Here is a 27,465-nt window from a genome sequence, read left to right as displayed (position 1 = left end):
GTTTATTGATCGGAGGCTTCATTTCTAGACACAGCCTTATAAGTAATGGCATTTAAAAAAACACAGGTTCTGTCTATAGTGGATGTTCACTGTTCACTTGGTTGATGTTGCCATGGATAAACTTAGAATTACATTAAAAAAAATTACAAAAGTGATTCTGTCTTGGTGCATCAAGGAGAAATGCAGTAACGTAAGAAGTCTACTGATCCTGAATAAGGGGAAACACTGAATAGTCTACATTGGGAATAAGAAAACTATACAAATCTCCCTTCAATATACAATCACTGTAGAATGTCTGAAAATGCCAAGGATATTCCAAAAGTACTGGGGATGTGAGACAATCAAGTACACAAGAATGTATAAAAGGTTCCTTTTCAGTAGCTGAGGTACATCACACTGAGTTATGGGAACAAACAGAAAAAGGAAAAAGACATCTCTGGTAAGCTAAATGGATGTGTTCATAAACGGACCAAGGTTGCATGATGGAGTAAGAAAGAAATGAAAAGTAGATAAGAAGTATCTTTTTTAACAATAACCATAAGAAATGGGATGTGCAGATCTGAAAAGTTGAAAGGTAGAACTGCTCCAAATAATGTGATGAAATTGTGAGAATATTCACACCAAAGATGGTAGAAGATACTTATGCACTGTCTTCCCCACAATTGCATGAGAGATGTCTGGCACCAATAGGAGCAGATTTAGTCTATGAGATCATAATAAGCTGCTTCCTGCAGTCCAAGGTTTGATTCTCCACAGTCTCCATTTACTAGTTATATATATTTTGTTGACTGTTGATGATTATGTCAAGCATGCATACATGCCTAAACTTCTTGTTCAACTTAATTCTTTTTAGTCTGTACTTACTAATAGTTGCATTTTGGCATGGAATAATCTTGTATTCTTTATGCAATATTTTATTTGTTAAGTGGGTAAACCCACTTGACACAAGTGCACATTCTCAGTGGTGATCCAGGAACATTGTCTGGTGAAATTATTCACTCAGTTATACACAGTATAACCTACCTGGTTAACAAATAAATAAAAATTACAACTTATTGAAGTAAGTGCTTTTGGCTCTAGGGGAAGAGGAAGGAGGCAAGAATATTAGAAAGCTACTGTTAAAATAATGAATTCTTCTTAGGACATGCTCTGCCTGAGCATGATCTGCTATCACTTTCAGATGCAGTTTCATTTCTTTATGTAAATATAAATGCTCAGCTGTACTACAGAAGCTATCTAATCGTTACAAATTGATTTCAAACTATCTATGTAACACCCAGTGTTCTCATACCTGTCCCCATATATCATTCCTTCACTGGCACATAATGAGCTCTAGGCCTTCTTTGAGCAAGCAAACCATTTATCACATTTCAGTCTCTCATATTCACTTCCTTATACTCGACATTGACTGGGACAGCTATCAAATACAGGGTCTTGTCAATCTTGACAAGCTAATTATTTGTCTTTCGTAAGTACTGCTTGATTTGTTTCTAACTTCAGAATATCTGCCTAAATACTTCATCCTTAAATTTTCAGGGTCTACCTATTAGGTTTCCCTCAAGTGTTTGGCAGTGCTCTGTACAGACTCAGACACCTTGAGTGACATCTTTCCTGGAAAAGCACAACTGAAATTTCTCTAATAGCTAGTTGCACACAGGACAACTAGTTTGCAGTGACAAGCACTGTCCCCATAGTTGCAAAATGGATGCTTCTGACAGTGATTGATATTTTCACTCCAACTGTCTAATCAATAAAAAAGGATCTGTTGCCATGAATATGAACATTACCAGCTTGATGGATATGGGCATCCTGAGGCAATGTAGAAATTGCCTCATGTTTACTGACAACCAGTTAATTCTCAAACAAACTGATATGGTATGTGAGAGATGTATTTACGCAATGTCACTGGCGGCAAAGCTCTCATATAAAAATACTCCTAATGTCAATAAGGTTCATAGGTTCATAGTTTCATAGGTGTTTACTAGGCTAATGACCACAAGGGCCTTTTTTAAGCCTAGCCATGCATCCCAGATGTCTCAAAGGTTGTCAATAGTACACACACTGCACCCATAATGCACAATTCAAAGCAGAGATATCTACCCACATATGCTGAGGCACTTAAATGTAACCTTCTTAAACCAAAAAGACCTCCTAGATGAAGTACACATAACAAAAACCCTCAGCATCCCCAAATTCACTATATCAAAACAATATCCACATCAACACATAGAGTTACATCTCATGGAACCTCTACCTCTAAGTCCATAAGGCAAGCTACCACACAATCCAACATTCTAGTCATTGGAGACTCCCTCGTGAGACACACTGATGTCCCTTTTACCACGCTGAGTAAGAAGAAAGTCACAGTCAGTTATCAGGGGCTAGGATCCACCACATTACACATGCACTCAGGTCATTGGACCACAATTACCAATATGACTCAGTCATACTCCATGTAGGAGTAAATAACATGAGATGTACCTCCCTAGACCATATGAAGAAAGATATCATGGAGCTCTTGGAATATGTGTCTCAGGCTGGTATGAGCCCAGTGTTAAGCAGCATTTTACCTTCTCCAAGGATGATGCCACAATATGAACAAAAGATGATTGACTTTAATAATTGGTTTAGTTTCTGTTGTCATTCTAAGGCGGTGCAATATTTTTCAGCATGGAAGGAGATGGTCATCAGACTATGCTGCTTTGCCAGGATGGTCTGCACCTCTCCCCTCTAGGCTTTCAAATATTAGCTAAAACATTGTCTTCCCCCATAGTGTCTTTTTTAGGCAATGCCAAACTGAAAGTACTTCCAACATAGCAAATCAAAACCAAGAAAATCTAAAGGTATTACTGCTCATTGCTAGGAGTCAAAACAAAAAGCTCCAATCCCTAGAAGCTCTCTTTACCCTAGAGAATGTTGACATCTGCGTGATCACTGAGACATGGTTTAAAGCCATGGAGAGCACACCAACAGGTTATAATGCCTTCCACACACTTAGGCCAGGTACTTCACAGGCAGGGACTAAAAGTGGAGGAGTCTCTATTTACATAAAAAATAAATATACTTCAAGGCTGGTCAAACAGGACAATACACTTTAGCTGCTCCATGTTCAAATCACCACAGGCAAAATCCAATACCACTTCCTTGCAAGCTATAGGTCCCCCTCTATGACCCAGGAAACCCATGGTATGTATTTAAACTTATTAGAAACACTAAACATCCAACCCAAGACCATATTCATGGGTGACCTCAATTACCCCACTATTAAATGTGAATCCTATATGACACCAAACATACATGCACAGAGATTCCTGGATTTTGTAAACACATTCTCCCTGGACCAGATAGTGAATACAGCAACCAGGGGTGCAACCATACTGGATCTGGGCCTCTCTAATATAGGAGAGTGCTGTACACCCCCTAATGTAATGCCTTCCCCTGGTAAGGTCAGACCACAAAATGGTCTCCTTTGAAGTAAAAATAAAACCTTGCCTCCCAGCTAAACCTGGAATATTTAGGAACTATTCTAAAGCTACCCCCTGCTATTAAGTGAGAACCTGGCACAGTTTCAAACTCCAATAAGCCCTGAGAACACTGCTGCCTATGCAGAACTGTTCACAGTAACCCTGTACAAGCATGTTAATAGCTGCATAGAGACAGTTGTAGTCACCAGGAAGAAGTACAGAATTAACTCAAAAACAAGCCACCCTGGTGGAATCACAAAATTAATAGGCTGTATAACAAGAGGAAGAAAACTGTGGCAAAAATTAGGAGGTGGAGCACCCAGCAGCATAAAAGTACTCTTATCAAACTAAACAAACACCTCAGAGGACAAATAAAGTCTACCAAAGCTAAATATGAGGTAAGTTTGGCCTCCCAGGCTAAGGACAACCACAAACCATTCTTTAGCTATGTCCACAACCTCAAATGCAATACACAATTGTGTGCAGAGTTCATTGTAAATGGAGCCATCTATACTGAGCCAGAAGATATAGCAAACCTCCTGGCTGATAAATTCAGCTCCAACCTTACCCCTCTCTCCCCCTCAACCTTCTTTCAGGAAATATCATCAAATATAACTCCCCTACTATCAATACGGAATGGGTCCTTAATGCTCTCTCTAAGACCAATGACTGTACATCAGTGGGCCCAGACAATATCCCAGGATGCCTTCTAAATAGCATGAAACATGACCTATCAGGGCCTCTGGAATTAATAACTGTAGTCTCCAAACAGGCTTCATGCCTCATGAATAGAGTAAGGCAACAGTCACCCCTCTACAAAAAGATGGGCCATCTACAGACCCTGGAAACTACAGACCCATATGTCTTACTAGTCTTATATGTAAAGCCATGGAAAGAATAATCATGGAGATGATCAATAGAGATATAGTAAACCTCCAGACACTGGACCCAACCCAGCCTGGTTTCATCAAGGGCAGATCATGCCTACTTAACCTGGTGGACTTCTTTGAGAAGGTCACCAAAGCAATGGATGAGGGCAGAGTCGTTCATATTGCCTACCTTGACCTGACAAAGGCATTTGACACAATACCCCACCTGGGCATTGTTGATAAACTCAAGAGGTTAGGTACAAGCCTATATGTCACCCAGTGGATAGCCAGTTGGCTCACAGACAAGACCCAGGAAGTTAGAAATGGGGAGTCCACCTCTACAAAGAGGCCAGTCGCAAGTGGAGTCCCTAAGGGATCAATCCTTGGACTTCTCCTTTTTGGCATTTACTTTTCAGAAGTCAAGTCCAATGTCAGTGGTCTCTGGCTGACTAAATTTGCAGATGATTGCAGATTAGGAGCTGTCATTGAATCTCACACTGACACAAATGTTCTCCAGGAGGGGCTGACACAGAACAAACAACTGGTGTCAGAGCCATAGACTAAAATTAAATGCCAAGACATGCATAATAGCATCCTTTGGGAAGTCATCCATCCCTGGTAGCTATCATATTGCCAACACACCCCTTAGAACTGACCCAGTAGTCAGGGACGTAGGGAAACACATAGATAGTAATCTAGCCTTTGACCATCACATCTACTGTGGTGAGGAAATCATTCTATGTTGTGTAACTAATAAACAAAGTTATGGTGTCTATGTCCAAGGAAGTCATTGTTTCACTGTATCCAGCATTCATCAGACCTATCACTGAGTACAATGTCCCTTTTGGTATATACCTAACCAGGTATATCCAACAATTGGAATGTCCACAGAGGTTCCTTACTAAAAGAATACAGGGCGTAAGTAAAATGCTCTATGCAGACTGCCTCAAGGCCCTGTATTTGTATTCTGTTTACTACAGGCTTTTGAGGGGAGATCTATGCCTGGCATACAGGACATTGCCAGACCCCACTCTGATGGACCGCCTGCATATCCATAAAACAAACAGCACCAGAATTACCCATTCTAAAGACTTACACATTGCCTGTGATATAAATAAGACCTGCTGGAGAGATAGGTATGTATCCTAGACACTACTCTGTCTATGGAACAGGCTCCCCATGCATGTGAAGCAGAGTTCCTCCCTAACCCAGTTCAAGTGCAACTTAGACAACTGGATGGGAAACTGAAAATTCACCCCTGGTTTGGCACCTATGTCTCTAATGGACACAGATGACCTGTAAGTGGTTAATCTCCCAGGCCTATGCTTACACTTATCAGGGGTATCAGAACTTGTCAGAGATTTGGGATGCATGGTTAGGCTTAAAAAGGCCCTTGTCATCGTTAGCCTAGTAAACACCTATGAATCTATGAACCTTTAGGATGTATTTCAGTAAATGTATCAAAAAATTAGAAAAATCCCCAAAGTTTTATAACCAAAAGGGTCACAAACAGTCCAGTTTTCCATGGGTTAAAGCTGTTACTTAAAAGTTGATCTGATGAAGTCCAGTTGGTGGGCAAAAGAGCTTATTATGAATTAAAGCTGAGTTATTCTAGTGACTAAGCCTGTTTGAGTTTGTTTCTTCAGTACTTTCATAGAAGAGGAATTAACATTTGAAATTTTGAACTGTGTTACTGTTGCTTAATATTGTAATGTTTAAGTGTTTTATTTTTAATTTTTCACAAATAACAAGGAAGTAAATTTACCTTAACTGTATCCTCTTCTATCTTTCTTGTGGCTTTTGTAGTTGTTCATCCTGTGACTCACTTTTTATAATACACAGGATTCCTGGATCTGAGGCAGATTTACCAGAGCCATTGGTGATCTTTGTCATTTGATTTCAGTTTTAATCTGCATAACACGTAAACCAGTCCAGCCTACCAACTGTTCCTACACTAAGGCCTATAGATTCTAAGATTCCTTTCTTGGAACCCAGAGGATACAAATATTTCTTCAGCATGTGCTATTTGTATAATATACTAGCTTTTGATTTACTTCCTCTGGAATTATGACCACTGGTGTATATTTATTCTTTAACTCATTACAGCCTTATGACACCTCCAGCAGTTTTTGGAGTTGCATCTTACTGACATCTCCAGGCATCAAGTATTGCTTGTTCATATTTGCACTAACGTCTGTCGGCTTTTCCCGGTTAGGGGTCGCCACAGCGGAACTCCGGTCCGCTCATGATTGGCAGTGGATTTTTACTGTGCTGAGTTGCCAGCCTGATGCCCAACCTTCAAAGAAGTCACGCTTGCATGTCTTTAGCATCACTCGCCCACGGGGAGGACATGCAGACTCCACACAGATGGTGCTCCAGCCAAGAATCGAACGGGAGAACCTCTTGCTGTGAGGCAGCAATGCTAACCGCTGCACCACCGCTGCCCTGCTTGTTCATATTTGCACTAATAATTCCAAAATCATGCCACATACTAAGAATTAAAATTTCATCTTAAAGCTTACACAATGGCAACTATAACTGTATTGACATCTGACCTCTGACTAGGGTAGGTAGAAAGATATTAATTGTTGCTCATCTATTATTTATTTATATTGTCATAAATTCATGTTTTCTAAATATCTTGGCAACCAAGTAGCACAGACAGAACAGAATTAGCCTCATGTGAAACTTTTAGCTGAAAGAAGAAAATGCTGCTGATAAAATGTACGTAACTGGAATGGTTGATGAGATATTATAAATTGTTTACAAATATCACAAACTTAATAATTACTGTGTTTACTATGACTTATAAAATCCAGTTTAAGACCTAGAACCTAAAGAATATTACCACTATAAAAATACTTTGTGCTGATGCCATTTATACTTCTTTAGTAACCCCTATGGTTACAGAGAGATGAACATTTGTTTGTAATGTTAGGACATAATTTAATTCCATCAAAAAGTTTAGGTTTCGCCCATTGGCAGTTACAGTGCAAAATTCCATAGCCCCATTGGAGGGAATGAGTTAAATCTTAATTATTTTATCTCTAATTACAGAACAACAACTGCATATGAGGTCATAACTTTTGCTGTTTCATACTCTCATATCTTGACTTCTGCCATGTAAATTGCAAGCTGTTCACTTAGTTTCTGCTGTTTCACACTGTCTACTTCAGCTTAGGCCAATGTACTCAATCTCTGTTTATTGGTTGTGAATTCACCCTTTCAGCTTTCTCCAGTCCCTTTGACTGTTCTTTGTTTGCCATATTGTCTGCTGTCACCTCTGATTGTTGATACTTTTCCAAGATTTTTTTTTATCTTTGACCTTTTTATGAATTTTTGACATGAACTTAATTCTTCTCCATTTTAGTTGTTTGGGAAAAAGTTGCTTCCAAATTCGTAGCACTGCTTACATATTTATAATTATTTGTTCAAGGACTGACTACAGAACACATAATGCCTTCACTGCACCATTAGTGGATGTACAATTTGATTTTGGATGACAGACGTATCCTGAAATCTCAGGTGTCAGCTGTCATTAAGTCATTTTATTTATACTGAAATATAATATTACCTAGCTTAAGAACTATATTCCATTATCAGACTTTACAATAGTGATTCATGCACTAGCACCTTTTTGCTTGCACACTTTACCTTGGACTGTCATATGACTGTCTTATGGGAACCTGAACGTGACTGCCACAGCTACATGATTCCATAGTACCATAGTATAGTTGCTAGTTGGAGACTCCTTTTAATGCCATCTAGCCCTCTGCTACCTGCCATTCTTTGACAGGTGAAGTTTTAAGATTATGTTCTTTAGCTTCCTGCCATATGTAACCAAGAATCTCCATGGCAATACCCAGGTTTGCTCTGAGTTACTGCACAATGGTACCTCCTATACTGAGCCAATATATATATTGCCAACATACTAGCTGACAGATTCAGTGCCAACTTTACCCCTGTCTCCCCCCAAAGGACCAATCACAATACCGGAGGAATGCCAGGCACCCAGCATTACTGCAGCATAGGATAAAGCTGCATTGTCCAAGGCCAAGAATCCAGCTTCCATGGGACCCAGCAATAGCCCTGGATGTGTTCTACATGAACTACAAAGCGAACTGGAACCATATCTGTCTGCCCTGTTCAGTCACAGCCTCACCTCAGGCTTTGTCTCTACCAAATGGCCCACTGCTACAGTCATCCCACTCCATAAAGGGGGAGCGACTACAGACCCTGGGAATTATCGCCCCATTATCCTGACGAGCCTGATATGTAAGGCTATGGAGCGCATCACCATGGACCTATTTAACAAGGATATAATCTCCAAACTCTAGATCCTACTCAATTTGGTTTTGTGAAAGGTAGATCATGCCTGCTCAACCTGGTTGACTTCTTTGAGTCAGTCACCAGAGCTGTGGATGAGGGCAAGGCAGTTCATACAGCTACCTCAATCTGGCCAAGGCCTTTGATACCATTCCCCACTCAGGAATTATTGATAAACTCACCAAACTAGGTATCAACCCCTATATCCTAGATGGGTTGCAAATTGGCTCATAGATAGAACCCACAGTGTGAAAGTAGCGGAGTCCAAGTTAGACTGCCAACCAGTCACGAGTGGAGTCCTACAGGGGTCCGTCCTGGGTCCTCTCCTGTTTAGCATCTATTTCACAGAAGTCCAGGCCAACATGGAGGGACTCTGGCTGACCAAGTTCACAGATGACTGCAAGCTGGGACCCATTATTAACTCCCCAAATGATGTAGACATCCTACAGAAAGGCCTCACTGAGACCAATGACCGGTGTCAAAACCATGGCCTTATGTTTAATGCCAAAAAATGTGTCATCATCCCCTTTGGGAAAAACTCATTTCCCACTAATTACCACATTGATGGGAGCCCACTGAACACTGAAGGCATTATAAGAGATCTGAGGACACAGGTTGGCAGCAACCTCTCCTTCGACCACCACATTGCCACTGTGGTCAGAAAGTCCTTCTATGTGGCACATCTCATTACCAAGGGTTTTGCATCCATCTCTCTCTACTCTTCCCTCTTTAGGCCATTCATCGAGTATAATGCCCCATTTGGCATGTACATCACTAGACACATGCAACAGCTGGAAAGGCCACAAAAGTAACTCATGAAGACCATCCTAGGCCTTAAAAACATGTCCTACATGGACAGACTAAAAAAACTCCAGCTATTCTCTGTCTCATATCGTCTGCTAAGAGGTGATCTCTGCATGAGTTACAAAGCCATGTCTGAGCCAGCTCTTGTTAGAAATGCTCCATCTAAAGAAATCCCAATCCCTCTGCACCGCATGCCCCAGAGACCTTAACTTCATTACCACAATCAACAGAACATGCTGGAAGGACAGGTTCATAACCCAGAGACTGCCCATGCTCTGGAATAGACTTCCCATACATGTCAAGCAGAGCACCTCACTAGCCCTCTTCAAGAGAAATCTTGATGAGTGGATGGGAAATAGATAGTTCACCCTGGGAATCACTCCAGTGGCTCTACTTGATAGAGGCGCTGGGAACTAATGTTGGGCGGCATGATGCCAGGGTACTTCTATGGGCTAGGCTTGTAAAGGCTCCAGGGCCATTAGCCTAGCACACACCTATGAACCTATGAACTTATAACCAAGGTCCTGCATACCTCAAGTGTTTTCTGTGCCTATTATTCTGACAAGGTCCATTCAAGTGATCAGGAGAATGGTTGCTGGGTTTTCCACGGAACTGACTAGAATATGAGGTAGGGTATCTCTTATTTTTCTTGCTTTTGTCCTCTGTAATTAGCTACCTCCCTTTGCTGGAGCACATGACTGATTTTACTTTCAAGAGGTCCCTGAGGAATCACATTTTTTTTTATTTTACCTAAATGCAGTGTACCGAGCCACCTTTAGTTTTAATAATAGATTTAAACATTACCTTATTTATTATTTAATTGGTCTTTCATTGACACAATTTTCTTTCTTTTATTCTTTGTGGTGCCTAGATATTAACCATTTTTACATTCTACATAACTAACTAACTAAATAAAATAACTAAATAAACAAGATTAGGATGCCAATATCTGAACCGCAGAACAGCATCAAGTACTATCACATGAACATATCTGCAATATGATTAAAATGTCAGTAAAAGAAAATTTCACCTAACTGGAAGCAAGAAGAGAAAAAGAAAATAGAAAGAATATAATATTTAAAAAGAATTGCCGCAGGACAATAACGATGATACCCTTGAACATGTTATACAAGCTAAAACATTAGTTTACAGAACAACAAAAACAAACATAAAAAGACTCACAAGAGTGAGGTGTCCCACCTCTCAGTGCATTAAATGTTTCTTGTCTTATTGTCAAACAATGATTTATTTGAACATTTTTGAAAACTGGGTAAGATGATTGAATACACTATTTATCAAGTGCAGGATGATCGATCATGTGTTTTTTTCAAGTACATTTTTGGAAAAGGAGATTGTTTGTTGTTTGCTAGGGCTAGCATATGGGAAAAATATACATTTTTTTTTGTGTGTGCACTGGTGTGTGATTATTTGATGTTTATGGGGAGGGTATGGGTTACGTAAGGTGATAGATTTAGTGGTTTGTGTGCACAACTGTTTTCATGTTAGCTTTAGAGCAATGATTAGTTTAGAGGATTGCGTAAGGTGATAGATTTAGTGGTTTGTGTGCACAACTGTTTTCATGTTAGCTTTAGAGCAATGATTAGTTTAGAGGATTGCGTAAGGTGATAGATTTAGTGGTTTGTGTGCACAACTGTTTTCATGTTAGCTTTAGAGCAATGATTAGTTTAGAGGATTGCGTAAGGTGATAGATTTAGTGGTTTGTGTGCACAACTGTTTTCATGTTAGCTTTAGAGCAATGATTAGTTTAGAGGATTGCGTAAGGTGATAGATTTAGTGGTTTGTGTGCACAACTGTTTTCATGTTAGGTTTAGAGCAATGATTAGTTTAGAGAATTGATATGCTGTTGTGCATCTTCTCGGCACACCTCATTTCACTCTGTTCATGAACAATCTTATCAATGATGCTCTTAAATATAAAGTTGATTATTTGTGCAGATTTTAGTATTTGCATTTAAAAATGCCTTCAGTCTAACATCTATGAGCTCTTTAACCATTTTCTTGATTGCAAACTTCTAATCAGGTCGTCAGAAATCACCATTGTACTGTTTGACATTGTTCAATTTACCCTTCCCATTTACAAATTAAGGCAGTATTTGGCACCCCTTTTGTACCTGCATTCCCTTGCAGGTACTTTGGACTCTTTCTAAATGCTTTTCTTATTCTTTACTCCCATCCTGATTACACAGTCCAAAAAGTCTAAACTCTACTTACATAATCATTTCTTCTTTTTACTGCAGACTCTTGTAAGGCTATATCCAATAGCGTGATCAAGCACAACCTCTTACTTCTTATTATTTTCCCAAAACACTTACTGGGATTCAGAAAGAATCCCACCATGGGAGCTAAGACATGCAGCAAATGGAATTGTTTTCATGATTGTGGGAAATGCTATTCAGAGACACTTTAGCCACAAAGAGGAATGACCTCATTATCAGTTAATTTTTATTACTCTAGTTTTTCACAGTGTTACTACTATAGCTAGTCACCACTTTCCTGCTGTAACCACCTCTTGCAGCAGAACATACATTGCATTGACATAGGCACCCTCCTCAGTCATTTTCACACATACATGCCCACATTTAAACACACACACACACACACACACACACACACACACACACACACACACACACACACACACACACACACACACACACACACACACACACACACACACACACACACACACACACACACACACACACACACACACACAAACATGCATGTGCAAACGCACACACATACACACAAATACACACATTCACACTTTCATACAGACACACACACACACACACACACACACACACACACACACACACACACACACACACACACACACACGCACACAAACATGCATACGTGTGCAAACATGCCCACACATACACACAAATACACACATTCACACTTTCATACACACACACACACACACACACACACACACACACACACACACACACACACACACAAACATGCATGCGTGTGCAAACGTGCCCACACATACACACAAATACACACATTCACACTTTCATACAGACACACACACACACACACACACACACACACACACACACACACACACACACACACACACACACACACACACACACATGCCATCAATACCAATTGCCTGTTGAATTTCCTGGTACTTACCCGTAATGTGATCTCTCCATTGAATGCAATGAGTAAATGTGATATTTTGGCAAAGTTAATTAGCTTAACTTGCTGAGCTAACTTACACAGGTGAGCAATTCTCTGAATTGCTTGGTTGCATAAATTATGTATTTATTTATTTATTTGTCTTTGTTTACTGGGAAAGTTCGACTGGGCAAAGCCCATTTTCACCAGTGGCACAGGGAAAAAAGCTCCATCACAGTATGTTAGCAAGTGAATTTAGGCAGTTATCAGAAAAACAGCAGTTACATTTCACAAAATAAAACTGTTTCAACACAAGTATATAGAGCAAAGTATTTACATCAATATGTATAAGTGTATACAGTTCTGTTAGCTCTAAATTCTTGCAGGAAGTAAATGGATTTATACTTCAGAAAGGAAAACATTGTTGCAGCATAGGTGTATCTAAGTAAGTGTTGCAAGAAGGTACAGATATTGTGAGAGTATAGCTACAGTTCAGATTGTAGTAGAGGGGATAAGGAGTTAGAAAAGATTTAGGTGAAATGTAGTTTGATTCTCACATGGGATAGATAACTGGCTAGTCTTAAAATGGCCCACAAAGGCAGTTAGCCTAGTACTAATCTATGAACCTATGAACCTAAATGAGAAAAGGGAGAGAGAAAGAGGTGTGCAAGATTGGAAAGGGACTAAGTTAAGCTGGGGAAGAAAAACGGAGAAATACCATACCACAGATATTTCCAGGGGTGAACTCGTTGCTAATTAATGCAGGCTGCTCCTCTGAATGTCTCATCAGTATACAGCTTGAGTCTGGAGGTAGCTCATCTCAGTGATATGACATACCATGTAGGATCATTGTGGCAGGTCTGTTTCTGAATCAGAAAGGGACACTGCCAGGTTGCAACCTATGTTAGGGATTATCCCAGGTGATGACCTTTCTGAATCTGGCCCATGATTTTTTTTAGCCATTATCAACATTTAAATATATGAAACAAATACCATAGATAGGTGTAGAATACAGTAATAAAATTTTGAATAAGCACTGTCATCTGAGCTATCAGGTTCAAGAATTACACATCAGAAACCAGATGACCTATGCATAACAGTAGAAGTGATTACAACAAAGTGACTAGTGGTTTAAGAACATATAGAAAAACTACCAGAAGTACATATAAATGTCAATAGAAATCAATAATAGAAATTTGTTAATCCAGCATACACAGTTTTTTTGGCTGTGTTCTATACCTACCTCTTGCAATTCCTTTATCTATATTCATTTTTGCATAGTGATCAGTTTACTGTGCATTCTTGTTAATTAATTAAGACAATTTGATAACTCATTTGTTACCAGGCAACAGACTGCACCATCATCATCATCTGGTAAAGCAAACTGGCTTTCTACTAGCATAGCTTTCAATCTTTTGCCTCCAGAATTAGGAACAAAGCAAAAATAATTAGCAAAAATGCCTCAGATTAATGACACTTTTAATACTGGCTCTATTAACATAGTACTTCTTTCCAAATATATTCAATTTTAGGAGGTATAGAACATGCTTTGTGTGTGTAATCATAAATTAGGGACCACTGAGAGGTATATTTACTAGTAAAACCACTTTCTTGCTTTTGTCAATGCCATCAGACTCTGGCTTATTACTTTAAACAGGTCAGGTTTTACCATCAGCTGCACCTAAAGGCAGTTTTCTAAACCTGTCCCTGATGTATGGAAATGAACCTTAACTACGGTATTCATAAAGATATCAAGCACGAGGAGGTCAGGTTCTTTTGGAGAAACAATGTATTTTAGTTATAATAAGTAGTGTACATATTAAGAAGAATAAATACATACAACACAGCAAAGGCTTAGTTTCATTAATTGGTATATCTACAAGAAAGAATTGAAGCAGTTGTGAAATAAATCACAGATGCATGTAAATGTTCCAGTCATTTCCGTTTACCCCACCGATTTTCTTCTTCCTTTCTGTCATTTCACAAATAGCCCTTGAAGTGGCTGTGTACTACCAAAAAAGTATACGAGCAATGTCACATGATCAAGCTGACAGTAATGTCATTTTACATGCTCTTCGTTTAGAGAATTAAGTTAGTAGAAGTCTAGTTCCGATCTGAAGATGTGCATTTATGGGTACTGTAACAAACCAACAGTAAAACGGAGGAGTTCGACAATGCACCTTTCATACTTGCATGTGACACCATGGAAAATACTTTGTTTGGATAGGCTCCCCCTGCAACCCACTATTACTTATATATGCTAATGCTGGGATCAAACAGTAGTGGGGAAAATAGAAATGACCTGCACAGGTGGAAAAAAAAAAACCTTCAGTAATGTGACATCATAGTACTCTGTATAAATGCAAAAATATTCAGGACTATAATTCAGGGAATTGGGATCATGAAAACTTCTTTCCAGGTGACACCATTTGACAAATGGTAGATCTCTCCACAATTATTCTAAACCAGTGTTAATTTATTACAAATCTGCCATATGCTGTGACTTTGTTGTACTATTTGCTTGGCTATCAGGTTTATAAATGTGGCTTATTATTGACTATACAAGTGTCTGACCTTATTCCACTTATCGGGTATATACTGATTTTTAAGCACCTTGCTTTAGCAGATTTGGTTTATGTATTTGCCCTTATAGAGTCATTGTACAGAGATTTCCTTGTTCCACATCTACAAAAAGAACACTGATTTTTAATGGGCATTTTTTGATTATAAAAAGTATGAAAATATTACAAAATAAAATGAACCTATGATGAAAACTTCAGTTCACTGCTATCCAAAACATTTTTTATTAAAAAAATATTTTAAATGCCTTAATTATGACAGAAGTCAACCTATTTTAAACTAATAAGTGTAAGACTTTTTACAAGTGGAGAAATGATAAACATTTTGCTTTTCTTTAGTCAGGTGCCGTATTGTTACCTTGGATTCAAAGTTTATCTCTGTAAATGATACGGTGAGTATCCTCAAATGAATGAGATAAAGTGGATCTTAAGTTTCACTTTTTTTTTTATTTACTTTTTTAATCCAGGTCTACCTTTCAGCTAAAGTACCTCATTGGTTAAACAAGGAATTATTTGCTAGGGAAGCACATCAATGCAGTCCTGTGATCAGGTGGCCGACTATTGTGTGAGTGAACAGTTCATAGGATCATTATGCCAAAGACAAAACTGCACCGTCTTGTGTAAAAAATCACCAGCAGTGTTTGATAACCACATCACATACTAGAAATTTATATCACATAATATATTGCTACTCCCTTTTATGCACTTTTAATTAAACACAATAGCAGTTGGGAGTGTAGTCATAAAACAAGGATAAAACAAGGGCATCTTATGACCTGGCACATTTATGCATGCTATCACTTACATGTGAACTTGCCAAAAACCTTTAGGTAATGTTCTGAACATAATATTCCTGACTTCAGTAACTTAGAAATAGACTTGCTTTTAAGATCTGTGTATAACAATGGTCAGAAGTTGTTTTTGTTTTTGTAGCTATCAGAAAATGCATTTACTGAATTCTACTTTTATATTTTTGTTTTGCAGTATCCCTTGGTTGAGATACAGGTTGGTACAATTCAATATATCAAAACTTATATTTACACGTCTCTGTATCTGTTTTCATCATCTGATATGCTGCTTTTTCTCTGTCTGAGATGCACAATGACTTCTGTCAAGACATAGTCAGGTGGAATGTCACCTTAAGCTGCAGGGATTGAAGGATGGGAACAAATTTCCGCAGTCAATCTGATGTCCTGTTATCAGGAAAAGTATAACCCCTACTTACTTCCTAGTGTTATACAATGTTATATTACAATGAAACAACTCCATATATTTGTATCAGCCGCACACTACTTTTACAAGACTGCAAAACAAAACCAATTGCACCATTACAGAGTATTTCAGGGACTATATGTTAGCTACATATCCTGGATGACAATTAGTTTTACTGATGCTGAGGATTGATGTTCAGTCAAAAGAAAACCAGCAGTGAGACATGCTGAGAGGTCTAATGACTACACCTCCAGTATTGTTACCTAATATATATATATTTCGAAGGCCCATTAAGGATACATAATTTGACCTCACTAAGACTCAATTTATGCAAAGTCAAAGCATGACTGGGACATTACATGCTACATTTGTAGGAAAGCAGTATAAATGAAAGGCAGTATCAGCATAATGTTCTGAGATAAAGACAGTTGTCACATTCCTTTATTGGAAGCAGTCTTTCTTAATAACCAAAGCTATAGCAATCCCATACTGAGTGTATTTCTTGTTTTGAATTGTAAATGTGATGCTTAGTTTTTTTTAAATGTTAGTAAACAAACAAACAAAATAAATAAATAAAAAACAGGCATTTTCATTTACTTGTAATGCTTTCCACAAGGTTAATCGGCTTTAGTTACTGAGACTAAGATACAAGACTCAGAATATATGTTGGTATATGACATGCACTGCTAGTGAAATCAACAACCAAATCTTCATTAAGATTTAACTGTTTAAGGACATAGTAACTCAGTGGTTAGGGGTTCTGCATCACACAATCAAGGTCCTGAATTCAGACCTCACATTAGTTAGTCCCTTTATAGAGCCTTTATAATCCTTCCTTGTCTGTGATTTTTTTCTGGGTATTGTGCATTTCCTACTGTGTGTGTGTGTGTGTGTGTGTGTGTGTGTGTGTGTGTGTGTGTGTGTGTGTGTGTGTGTGCGCGTGTGTGTGCGTGTGTGTGTGCATCTGTGCAAAACACATTTGTTGACTTACTTGGAAAGCAATCAATATACATATTCTCTTAGTTGTTAAGACTAGACAAAATCATATTGTTGGTATAAATCAATCTGAATTAACATATTAACATACTTGTCACTATTAAGCTGTTGCTGATATTGTTACTTTTATTTCAGTTTGTTATTTATTTTTATTTTAACTGTGAATAGTCAGAATAATGATGAGGAAAAACAAATTAGATGACTGACCAGCATGGCTGAAGAAGAAGATCATTTAAAACAAATAACATTTTATTTAAACAGAACATATTCCTGTGTCTAAAAGGAGAATCATTTTCCTATTACTTTTTTTGAGGAACTAATATTTTAGATCTTCCCTTTGTTATGAGAGTTTTTGGGATTATGTTATAATTGGCCATAGGTGTGAGGGTGTGTGTGTGTGTGTGTGTGTGTGTGTGTGTGGTATGGAAGAATAGCCATGGCAGGGCTAGTCACCCTGTGGTGTAAACCTTAGCTCTAGATGAGTGTCAGTGTTGAATTAACATCTGACCCCATGTGCAAAAAATGGGAAAAAGGGTTGTGGATGGATGGATGGTTATCATACTGTGTTACTAAAATTAATGTAATCATTTTTAAATGGCTTGGGAATGCATTTGCCTTCATTTTCATTTCAGCATCTGTTATTCTCAAAACTAAGTGGTGCAATAAATGATTCACTTATTTCAAAAAGTATTTTATTTTTTCCATGCCCATTTGTGTCAGTTAAACTTTTAGTTTAAAAAGGAAAACAATTAATATGCTGAGTGTGAAGTCTGTAACAGTACCCATCAATGCATCTAACTTTAAACTTGCAGTTAAGAAGATACATGAGATACATTTTAACTTGTTTACTCAGCAAATACACATGGGCAACTGCTTGTAGCAGAAGTAGAAATGTCCTTTCCAACAGGGATTAACAGAAGCCTTAAAGGGATTATGTCATATTATTAGATATCATATCCACCCCTTAACTCATTAACACCCACCAAGGAGTAAATTAATTATGTGTAGCACTCCTGACTACTGGCAGGATGGACAGCAACTGACTAGAGCTCAGAAAAGAAAAAAACAATCAGAAAATCTTTTCATCTGGAGGAAGATAACAGCTTTTTGCATTTCTTGATAAGTTGAAATCATTTTCTTACATTTAACATGCCTAAAAAATACAATAAATACTGCAAGTTTAAGACCAAGATGAAATTGCAGTTGAACAAAAGTGCTGTGTGAAATCTGGCTTTCAAGCATCATCAGACAGAATGGGGGCAAGCCAGTCCACAAATGTAGCACTGCAGGTGTGAGTAACACCACAATCTGGGTTGTTTTTAATGAGTTAACCTTTCATTATATAGTAGCGATAAGCTATAGCTATCATAAAGCTAGATAACAGCACATGATTTTAGATTCATATCCGCAAAGAGTCATTTAGGGATATTTTAATCAAGTCAGTGCAAATAAGTTACATTTTAAGATTAAGTCTATCTTTGAGTATTTTTGCATACATTGAAAGTACTCTGGCTATATGCAATCTCTGGATGGGCATCTTCTTTCAAGTTAGACTAGATCATCTCAGAAGTCTCTGACATAATGTTGTTGTCATTCTGGCATTCTGTTGTGAAGACGCTATTAGCTGCTATACCTTAGGTACCATTCATGCATCTTCTCCTTCTTTCTTAGCTAATTCAGGAGGCACTGTGTGCCAATAGTTGTCACCCTTAGTTTCATAGTCATATTTCTGGTTTCTCTGCTGGACTTGTCCTTAACTACTATGAACCGTGAAGGACCATGGAATGATGACTTCTGTAGCTGGAAACTTTGCAGTTGTATTTCTCATTTCTGGACTGGATTTTGTAGTTTTCTCCTGCCTTGTGGAAAAAGATTGTTGGCTTTTTGGTTCAGTCATTACATTTGCTCTGTGTCTCCTGGGGTCCTTTCCATTTATTTTAAGGCACAGTAGTAGTTAAGCTGTGGTAAAATTAAGTTAATTAAGTTAATGTGGCTGGTAGTCTCATCCTAAAATGACATTTGCTAAGGATTTGGGTGGTGACATCACCACCAGCTGCATACCTGCCTTGTAGGATTCAAAATGCGCTAGGTAGTTGTGCACTTCTTCCATAACACATTTTTTCATTGTTTTTCACTGCTTGAAAGGTGCACAGCAGTTTCACATATGACTGTGGGCATTTAAGTCTTGTTATTATTTTTGCAAACTCTTTTTCTGCAAGAAGATGCTGGAATGCTGTACTTTTTCTATTGCGTCTCATTGTCTGATGTCTGCATTTCTGGGATCAAAACCTGTGCAAAAATGTCATCCAACAACATAATGTTAGCTTAGCAGGATATATCTTTAAGTTTCACAGACACAGTAGTCTACACAGGTGAGATATTAGATATTACTATTGGCCACTTCATTCTCTGTGGTCAGTCAAGCATCTTATGCACAATCATTTTCGTTTTGGACTAATTCTTCCTGTACTGTTACACCCTTGGCATGGGTATACTACCTATTCTATCTGACCTGACTGCCATGTCAGAATAAAATGTCTGTAGCTCATTCATTATACATTATTGTGAGTCATTGTGACAAAATGAGCTTAATGTGTTTTTTGCAGCATTTATTTCCTCAGGAATACAGGCAAAATCTCTTTTATTGGACATGCATTGCAGTCTTTCATTCTGACGTATCTCATCCCTGAATTTAAGGTTTGGTTGGATTGAGTGGCATTTTATTTTCTCATCTGCCGTTCATTCATCATTACTTAATTTAGTAGCGTGGGGTCCCTATTAATAGACCTTGTAATTTGTTTGTTGTTTTGCCTGTGATAAGAGCATGTATATTGATATCGGCAGCATTTTTGTAGCATTATCCAATGGTGCTTCTCCAATTTCCTTAAATTATAGCTTATGGTATCTGCCTGCATGCATCATTTTGCCAGGCTTTTGTTGCATTGTGACATCAGACCTCTGGAGTCTTAGTAGCATACAATGTATCCTTAAAACTTTCCTAGGTAGTACATTTTGGAATGTACTCAAAAGAGACTTGTTGTCAGATTCCATGACTATTAGCCTCCCATAGACATCTCAATACATTTCTTATATGTGGGTTCTATAGGCAACAGAAATTTTTCAATCTGGATATTTTATGACTGGACATAACTATGGAACTCATAGACCACTGGCTATCTATCCTGGATAAATACAGTTTGTTCCCTAGAGTGACTCACATCCACTTGTATCAGTAGTAATATCCATGTGTCGTAGTACTTGAGGGATGAAGCCTCTCTAGCCAGTTTCTTCAGCATGTTGAAGCTCTGTTCTTGTTTGTGTTCCCAAAATTATTACATATTTTTTATCAGTTTCCTCAGAGAGAACGAAACCTTTGACAGGTTTGGAATAAATTTGCAAGATACAACACTGTGTTTAATACTCTCTCCACCCTTCTCAGGGGGATCACCTCCCCATAATCCTGAAATTAAAAAAAGGAAAATTCCACTACTGTGAAAAGTGGTTTTTGCTTCTTTGTGTTTGATTGTCCAGCACTTGATAAAAGTGCCTTTGATTGAATGAAAGACACCCATTTTTTTCCAGGGTTAGTAATGTTGTGTTAAGTGATTACTGCATTGTAGGCAGGACATTTGATATCAATGTGTCATTCCTGACCACTGAAACAGTTATACTGTCATTAGCAGCCAGAACAATCCTGTTGTATAATCCATAATAGATGCACATACACAAATACTGTAAGCAAGACAAACCCTAATAAATAGCAATCTGTCACCACAAATGGTATTGTGTTCCTACTAGTTATGTAGCTCTCAATAACTACCTTATCCTGCTGCCTATCATCCTACCATGATTTTTGCAGTATCAGCACTATTAATGCTCTTATTTCATTTAGCTTTCCTACTGTCTCTTATATGACAAGGCTGCATCAGAGGCTTTGCTGAGTTTGAGGATTTTCATTCTCACTGATTTCCACTCATTCGTGTACATTATAAACAAGTTCAAGAATATCATTAAATTTACTTTGAAATATAAAATATAATGGTAGGGTAGCAATATGGCAGATAAATCCTAGTAAACTGAAGGAATTAACCTTCCTACGAACTCTGATGCCTCAGTCTCAATTGTAAATCACCCTGCTTATATGGGCATGAAAAATCATTTACTTGGACTCTCTGGTTAAACAATTAAGTAACCGTTAATTCAAAATGCTTAACGGTCTCAGCACCAAACATTAAGCTTTAGTAGCGAAATAACAGAACTTCATTTAAATATTCATTTCCCTTGTCAAGGCAGTATATACGAGCAGTCCCAAAGAACTTGCGTTATCAGTATCAGGTTATGTACACTAGAGGTAGTGTAAAACAAACTACCTATAAATGCCCATACCTTAGTAGAATCCAATGTAGTCAAAATTCACTCAGGTAGCCAAAATTCACTCAGGTAGCTTGGTTCTTGTATGCGCTCCTGTGGTGCACTTCTGTGGATAAGCAAAAGGACAAGCGTACAAAGCAGGTTTCCCTACGAAATCTTTCTGTTCGTTTAAATCAGTAAATGCAGTCTCTCAATGTGAGTGCAGCCAAAACTGTGCTTCTGTAAGTAAGCAAAAGGACAAGCATACAAAGTAGGTTTCCCTACAAAAATCTTTCTGTTCGTTAGAGTCAATAAATCCAATCTCTCGGTGTGGAAGCAGCCAAAACTGCTCTCTCAAATACACACGACAAGCGATAATACTTCACTTTAAAACTATATCTTCATGAGTAGAAGGATCGACCCAACATCAGTGCAGTATAGTATTATAAAACTTTTATTGAGCAAAACGGCAAGCGCTTTCACCCGAAGGCTTCATCAGGCCATTAAACGTTACATATTCGTTTAAAACTACATCTTAAATACTATTATAATTAATGACATCACTTCCCTCAATATCCTGTAATTACTATAATTACTAAAATTCAAATATCTTAAAGGTGCATCATTATTTCTATTTGGTGCAACTCTAAAGAATTAACATTAATGAGAACTGATAAAATATAAAATAGTATATATATAAAAACCATGTTAATGTTGCGAATAACGCCATAAATACTGACTATGACTAATGCATAAAAAATGTGATGCTCTGCATGTCATTATATAATAAGTTAAATGCTGTAATAAATATGTGTATACTGAAATATAAAATGTATTAAATAAAGACAAAATTCATATGTATATATCTAGAATGTATATATGCATACTAAAATGTAAAAATGTAAAAATAAAATACATAAATTCATGTCTAAAGAATATATATACTTTATAAAGAATATACATGTAAATAATAAAAAATAATAAAATGTGTATGTACGTAAATATGTGTATCTAAATAATATATGTATGAATGGATAATATAACAAAATGTATATAAAAATGTATCTATATGTAGGCATATAAAAAATACAAATAAAAATGGAACATGTGTGCCATGAATAGTGATACCAAGGATATCTATATGTAAGTAAGTGTGTCTGGGTAATGTATGTATTCTATAGATAGTATAATAAAATACATACTAAAATATATGGAAAATGTATGTATATGTAAATATGTATAAGATGAACCATGTGTACTATAGATAGTGAAACCAAATGTACCCATGCTGTATCATGGTTGGTATGCCATGTTAACGATATAGCATAAATCCACATGCACATACATTTATACTTAAATACCTATACGTATATGCTATGCATGCACATCCTCCTATGCATGCATGCACATATTAAAACATCAGATAAACACTTAAAAATATATATTTCCATATAAGTGATCATATTCATATGCATTCCAGCAAATATGCAAGCTAAGTGCTTACAATTGCTAGGAATATCATAATCCATAGTATATGGAAATATCTAGACTACAAATGATAATTCTTATAATAATATAAATTAATTATTTATAGGTATCAAAGAACGTCATCAAATGATAATATTTACATATATATATAAATTAATTAATCAATTATCCATGATTATTAAACACATGTTATCATATAATTTGTTTTCTAACTAAGCCATCTAATATTACATATGCAAGAAAAAAAACAAGAACACAAAAAAACAAAAGGACAACATCTATGTTGCATAAATACTACTTAGAAAAGACAGTAGGTGTTAATAATATATAATCATTTAGTCATATACATAATTTAAAACAGTATTATGATTAGTAATATCAATTTATTATTAATTATATTACTACCATTTATTAATTTTTATTAATTTTTAACTTTCTGGCTTTAAGCATGGGTTTGATAGGAATTCTATCATTAAGCCCTGGTTCTAAATGTGCTCTCAAACGAATAATCCATTTGCTTTCTTGTTGTTCAGTAGTGTTACGTATGGGCCCTCTTCTAATAGTGGGAACATTAACTTGCATGACCATGAAACTAAAATTATGTTGTTTGGTGGTATTCATTACATGTTTAGATAATGCATTTTTATCAGATCCTATTCTAATATTATAATAATGTTCTCTGATCCTCTCTCTCAGTCGCCTGTCTGTTTTGCCCACATAAAAAGCTGAGCATAACTGGCATGTTGCCAAGTATACTATATGTGTGGTTTCACAGTTGGCGTTACAATGGAATTTAAATGTGCGTTGTGTAGTGGGATGTATAAAATTAGCTGATTGATCTATAGTGTAACAGAAGTTACACTTACCACATGGTCTAGTCCTAGCATCTAAATCACCATTTGATGATATGGGATCAACTCTGTTAGGGCCACATAACATCCTGTACAAATTCAATTTATTCTTATAAGTAAACTTAGGTACACTCCCTACTGTTCCTGAAATTACTGGGTCGATTTGTAATAGATCCCAGTATTTTGTATAGGCCTTTTTAATATTACTAACATCCTGTGTATAATAAATAATTGCTGTAGGCCTACTATCCTGTACATAATTATTGCTTGCTTCAATAAGTGACTTATTACTCATGCTTTGGTCAGCAAAATATGGGTATGCCCGTCCTTCTCTTAATATTTCCATATCAGTTAGACCTTCATCTATTTCATGTAATTTGTATGATCTAGCTGTAAATTGTTGTTTTAGTTCCTCTATGCCTTGTCTATATCCTTCCTGTGTGGAATTTAACCTTGATAAACGCATAGCTTGTCCTTTAACCACGTTTTTAAATACATGGCCAGGGTGCATACTTGACCTATGCAAGTAAGAGCTTCTGTAACAGGTTTTTCTATAGACTCCTGTATTAATATAACCATTTAAGATCTTCTCTACATATACATCCAAGTACGGTACAAGATCTTGTGATGCTACCATCGTAAACTTTAAATATGCAGTTGTTAGGTTCATTTCTTTCAGAAACCATTCCAACTCTTTTTCATCTGATTTCCATATCAAAAACAGGTCATCTACAAAACGTACATAAAATCCTACATTTTTCTTAAAATTTTCCATATTAAACAACAACCTACTCTCCCAATCTGCCATGACTAGATTGGCGTAGCTATTGGCGCAAGATGTGCCCATAGCTACGCCATCCCTATGTATATAAATTTTCTGGTGGAATGTAAAGATGTTGTTGTTCAATACCATCTCCATCAATGTACAGATTTTATCTATTTGTATCGGAGTGTAATGTGTCACTAAACATCTACGTATACATTCAATACCTTGTTTGTTTGGAATACTAGTAAATAATGATGTAACATCCAGGGTAACTAACCAGTAATTGGGTATAGCTTTTACTTCTGTTGTATAATCCATGATACATGCACATACACAAATACTGTAAGCAAGACAAACCCTACTAAATAGCAATCTGTCACCACAAATGGTATTGTGTTCCTACTAGTTATGTAGCTCTCAATAACTACCTTATCCTGCTGCCTATCATCCTACCATGATTTTTGCAGTATCAGCACTATTAATGCTCTTATTTCATTTAGATTTCCTACTGTCTCTTATATGACAAGGCTGCATCAGAGGCTTTGCTGAGTTTGAGGATTTTCAATCTCACTGATTTCCACTCATTTGTGTACATTATAAACAAGTTCAAGAATATCATTAAATTTACTTTGAAATATATTTGCTGCCTGAGGTAAATCCTATTGCCAGCCTGACAGACCAATAGTTCCAGGAGGAACCAACAAGAGTTCCCAGATCACTCATCAAATGGGGTTTGTACTAACTTTTGGGACTACCTAGCTAGCATGTAAACAAAGACTTTTAAGTGTGAGTAGTGCTTAGTTCAGAAGACTGATTACTAGCTGTTGACTAACTTTCTCCTGTAGCCCTGAGTTTGATTCTATAAAGATCCAGCTGCCTTCTATATGATCTGAGCAAATCACTTTGTCACATAGTGCTCCCATGTTTCCACTGAATATGTATCTTAGCCCAGATAAATAACTCAGTTAAAACAAACAAATAAAAATAATATACAAAATAATAGAAAATAAAGGTATAATTTGCACTTTGTAAGCATGAATTTTATATTGGAGAAAGCAACCAACCCGTGCTGTGTAAATCTGACCAAACAAATAAACCAGAGTAAAACAGTCCAAAAAAGTAGAATGATGAGATGACATCAGGGTCTCAGCATAAAACGAACAATCTTTTATTTTAAAACAACATAAGTGCTTTCACAGCTCTTACTGCTCCCTCAGATGTCAGTATAAAAATGCAGTCACACACACAGCAAATTATACATTAATCCAACTAGCGAATCAATCAATTAAGCAATTATGCATTAAAATAATACAAACAATGAATGTAATAAAAATTAAAAATAAAAAATAAACTTAAAATCAACTAATGCACATAAGTGTATGTAAAGCTCATCTAAAAAGTGGGCATGTCTGTAACAAAGGTTTAAGGGGGACTTTATCATTTAGTCCTGAACCATAATGAGCCCTTAACCTAGGTATCCACTTGCTCTCTAAGCTTTCAGTAGCATTCCTAACATTACCCAGGCTCTTAGTAGCTGCTACCTGTGCTATAACATGAAACTTAAAACAATGGGTGTGTGAGGTGAGCTTCATGTGTTTAGAAACAGCACTGCATTCAGTACCATTATTTATATGTCCAAGGGTTCTACTATACGTTCCTTCAACTGTCTATCAGTCTTACCTACATAATACTTCATGCACACAGTGCATCATGCTAAATAAACCACATGAGAAGAAGTGCAAGTAGCTTGAACATCAAACACATACTGTTTACCCTGATCTGGATGCCTAAACATACCAGTAGTGTCAATATAACTGCAGCACTTACAAGTATGACACAGTCTAATTCCTTTATAGTGGAACCCATTTTATTCCTGGTAGTTCTACCATCAATAAACTGTTTTGGGTAAAAAAAAAACATCTGTTTTAAAGATCATTTCTTCTTAAAGATAAAGTTAGGTTGTTCACCCACTATCTTTTTAAGATCATTATTCGTTGTTATAATGGGCCATTACTGCCTTATAATATCCAAGACATACCTTGTAGTGTTAGAATAAGTCACTGGTACCCTGCATTTACCATCATTTAGTATCTTGGGGTGAATAGAAGGTGGATTTGAAGAAAAGAAGGGCCTACCTCTACCTTCTCTAACATCAGAGACTTTATTCAATACTTGTTGTACATTACACCTCTTGTAGCCCCTATCCACAAACTTATTCTCCAGGTCTTTCATTTCAGCTATAAAACTGCTTTCACAGACATTCACCCTTGAGACTCTTAAGTCCTTGCCCTTGTACTATGTTATCAAATACATATTTAGGGTGCATGCTTGTTCGATGTAAAAGGTTGTTCCTATAGTGAAGTATCCATCTATCCCCTGCTTGAAACTCTGATGAGTACATCTAAGTAACTAATTTCTACCTTGGAATACTCAGCTGTAATTCTCAGAAATGTAGTACTAACATTAATCTCTTCTATAAACTGAACCAACTCATCTCATGTACCTTCCAAATAAAAAATAAATCGTCCACAAGACATCTGTAAAATAAAATGTGTTCTACGTATCTATCAATCAATATGTAATGTGTCAGTGAAGGCAATTTTAT

At 37.0% G+C, this 27,465-nt stretch overlaps 1 protein-coding gene across 1 annotated transcript in view; it reads left to right on the top strand.

The window, feature by feature from the left end:
* The window catches only part of LOC122794819 (alpha-2-macroglobulin-like protein 1), a 989,874-nt gene that overhangs the window by 118,956 nt on the left and 843,453 nt on the right, over positions 1-27,465 (top strand). Inside the window, exons 4-5 of the mRNA XM_044063423.1 lie at positions 15,537-15,589; positions 16,182-16,202. Of these exons, the coding sequence (XP_043919358.1) occupies positions 15,537-15,589; positions 16,182-16,202 (74 nt within the window). The remainder of the gene's footprint in view (positions 1-15,536; positions 15,590-16,181; positions 16,203-27,465) is intronic.

The sequence above is a fragment of the Protopterus annectens genome, chromosome 2.part1, assembly GCF_019279795.1.
Source record: "Protopterus annectens isolate FY-2018-M chromosome 2.part1, PAN1.0, whole genome shotgun sequence".
Classification (NCBI taxonomy): Eukaryota; Metazoa; Chordata; order Ceratodontiformes; family Protopteridae; genus Protopterus; species Protopterus annectens.
Note: the sequence above shows the minus strand (reverse complement) of the source record. Positions and strands in the feature narration are given on the sequence as shown.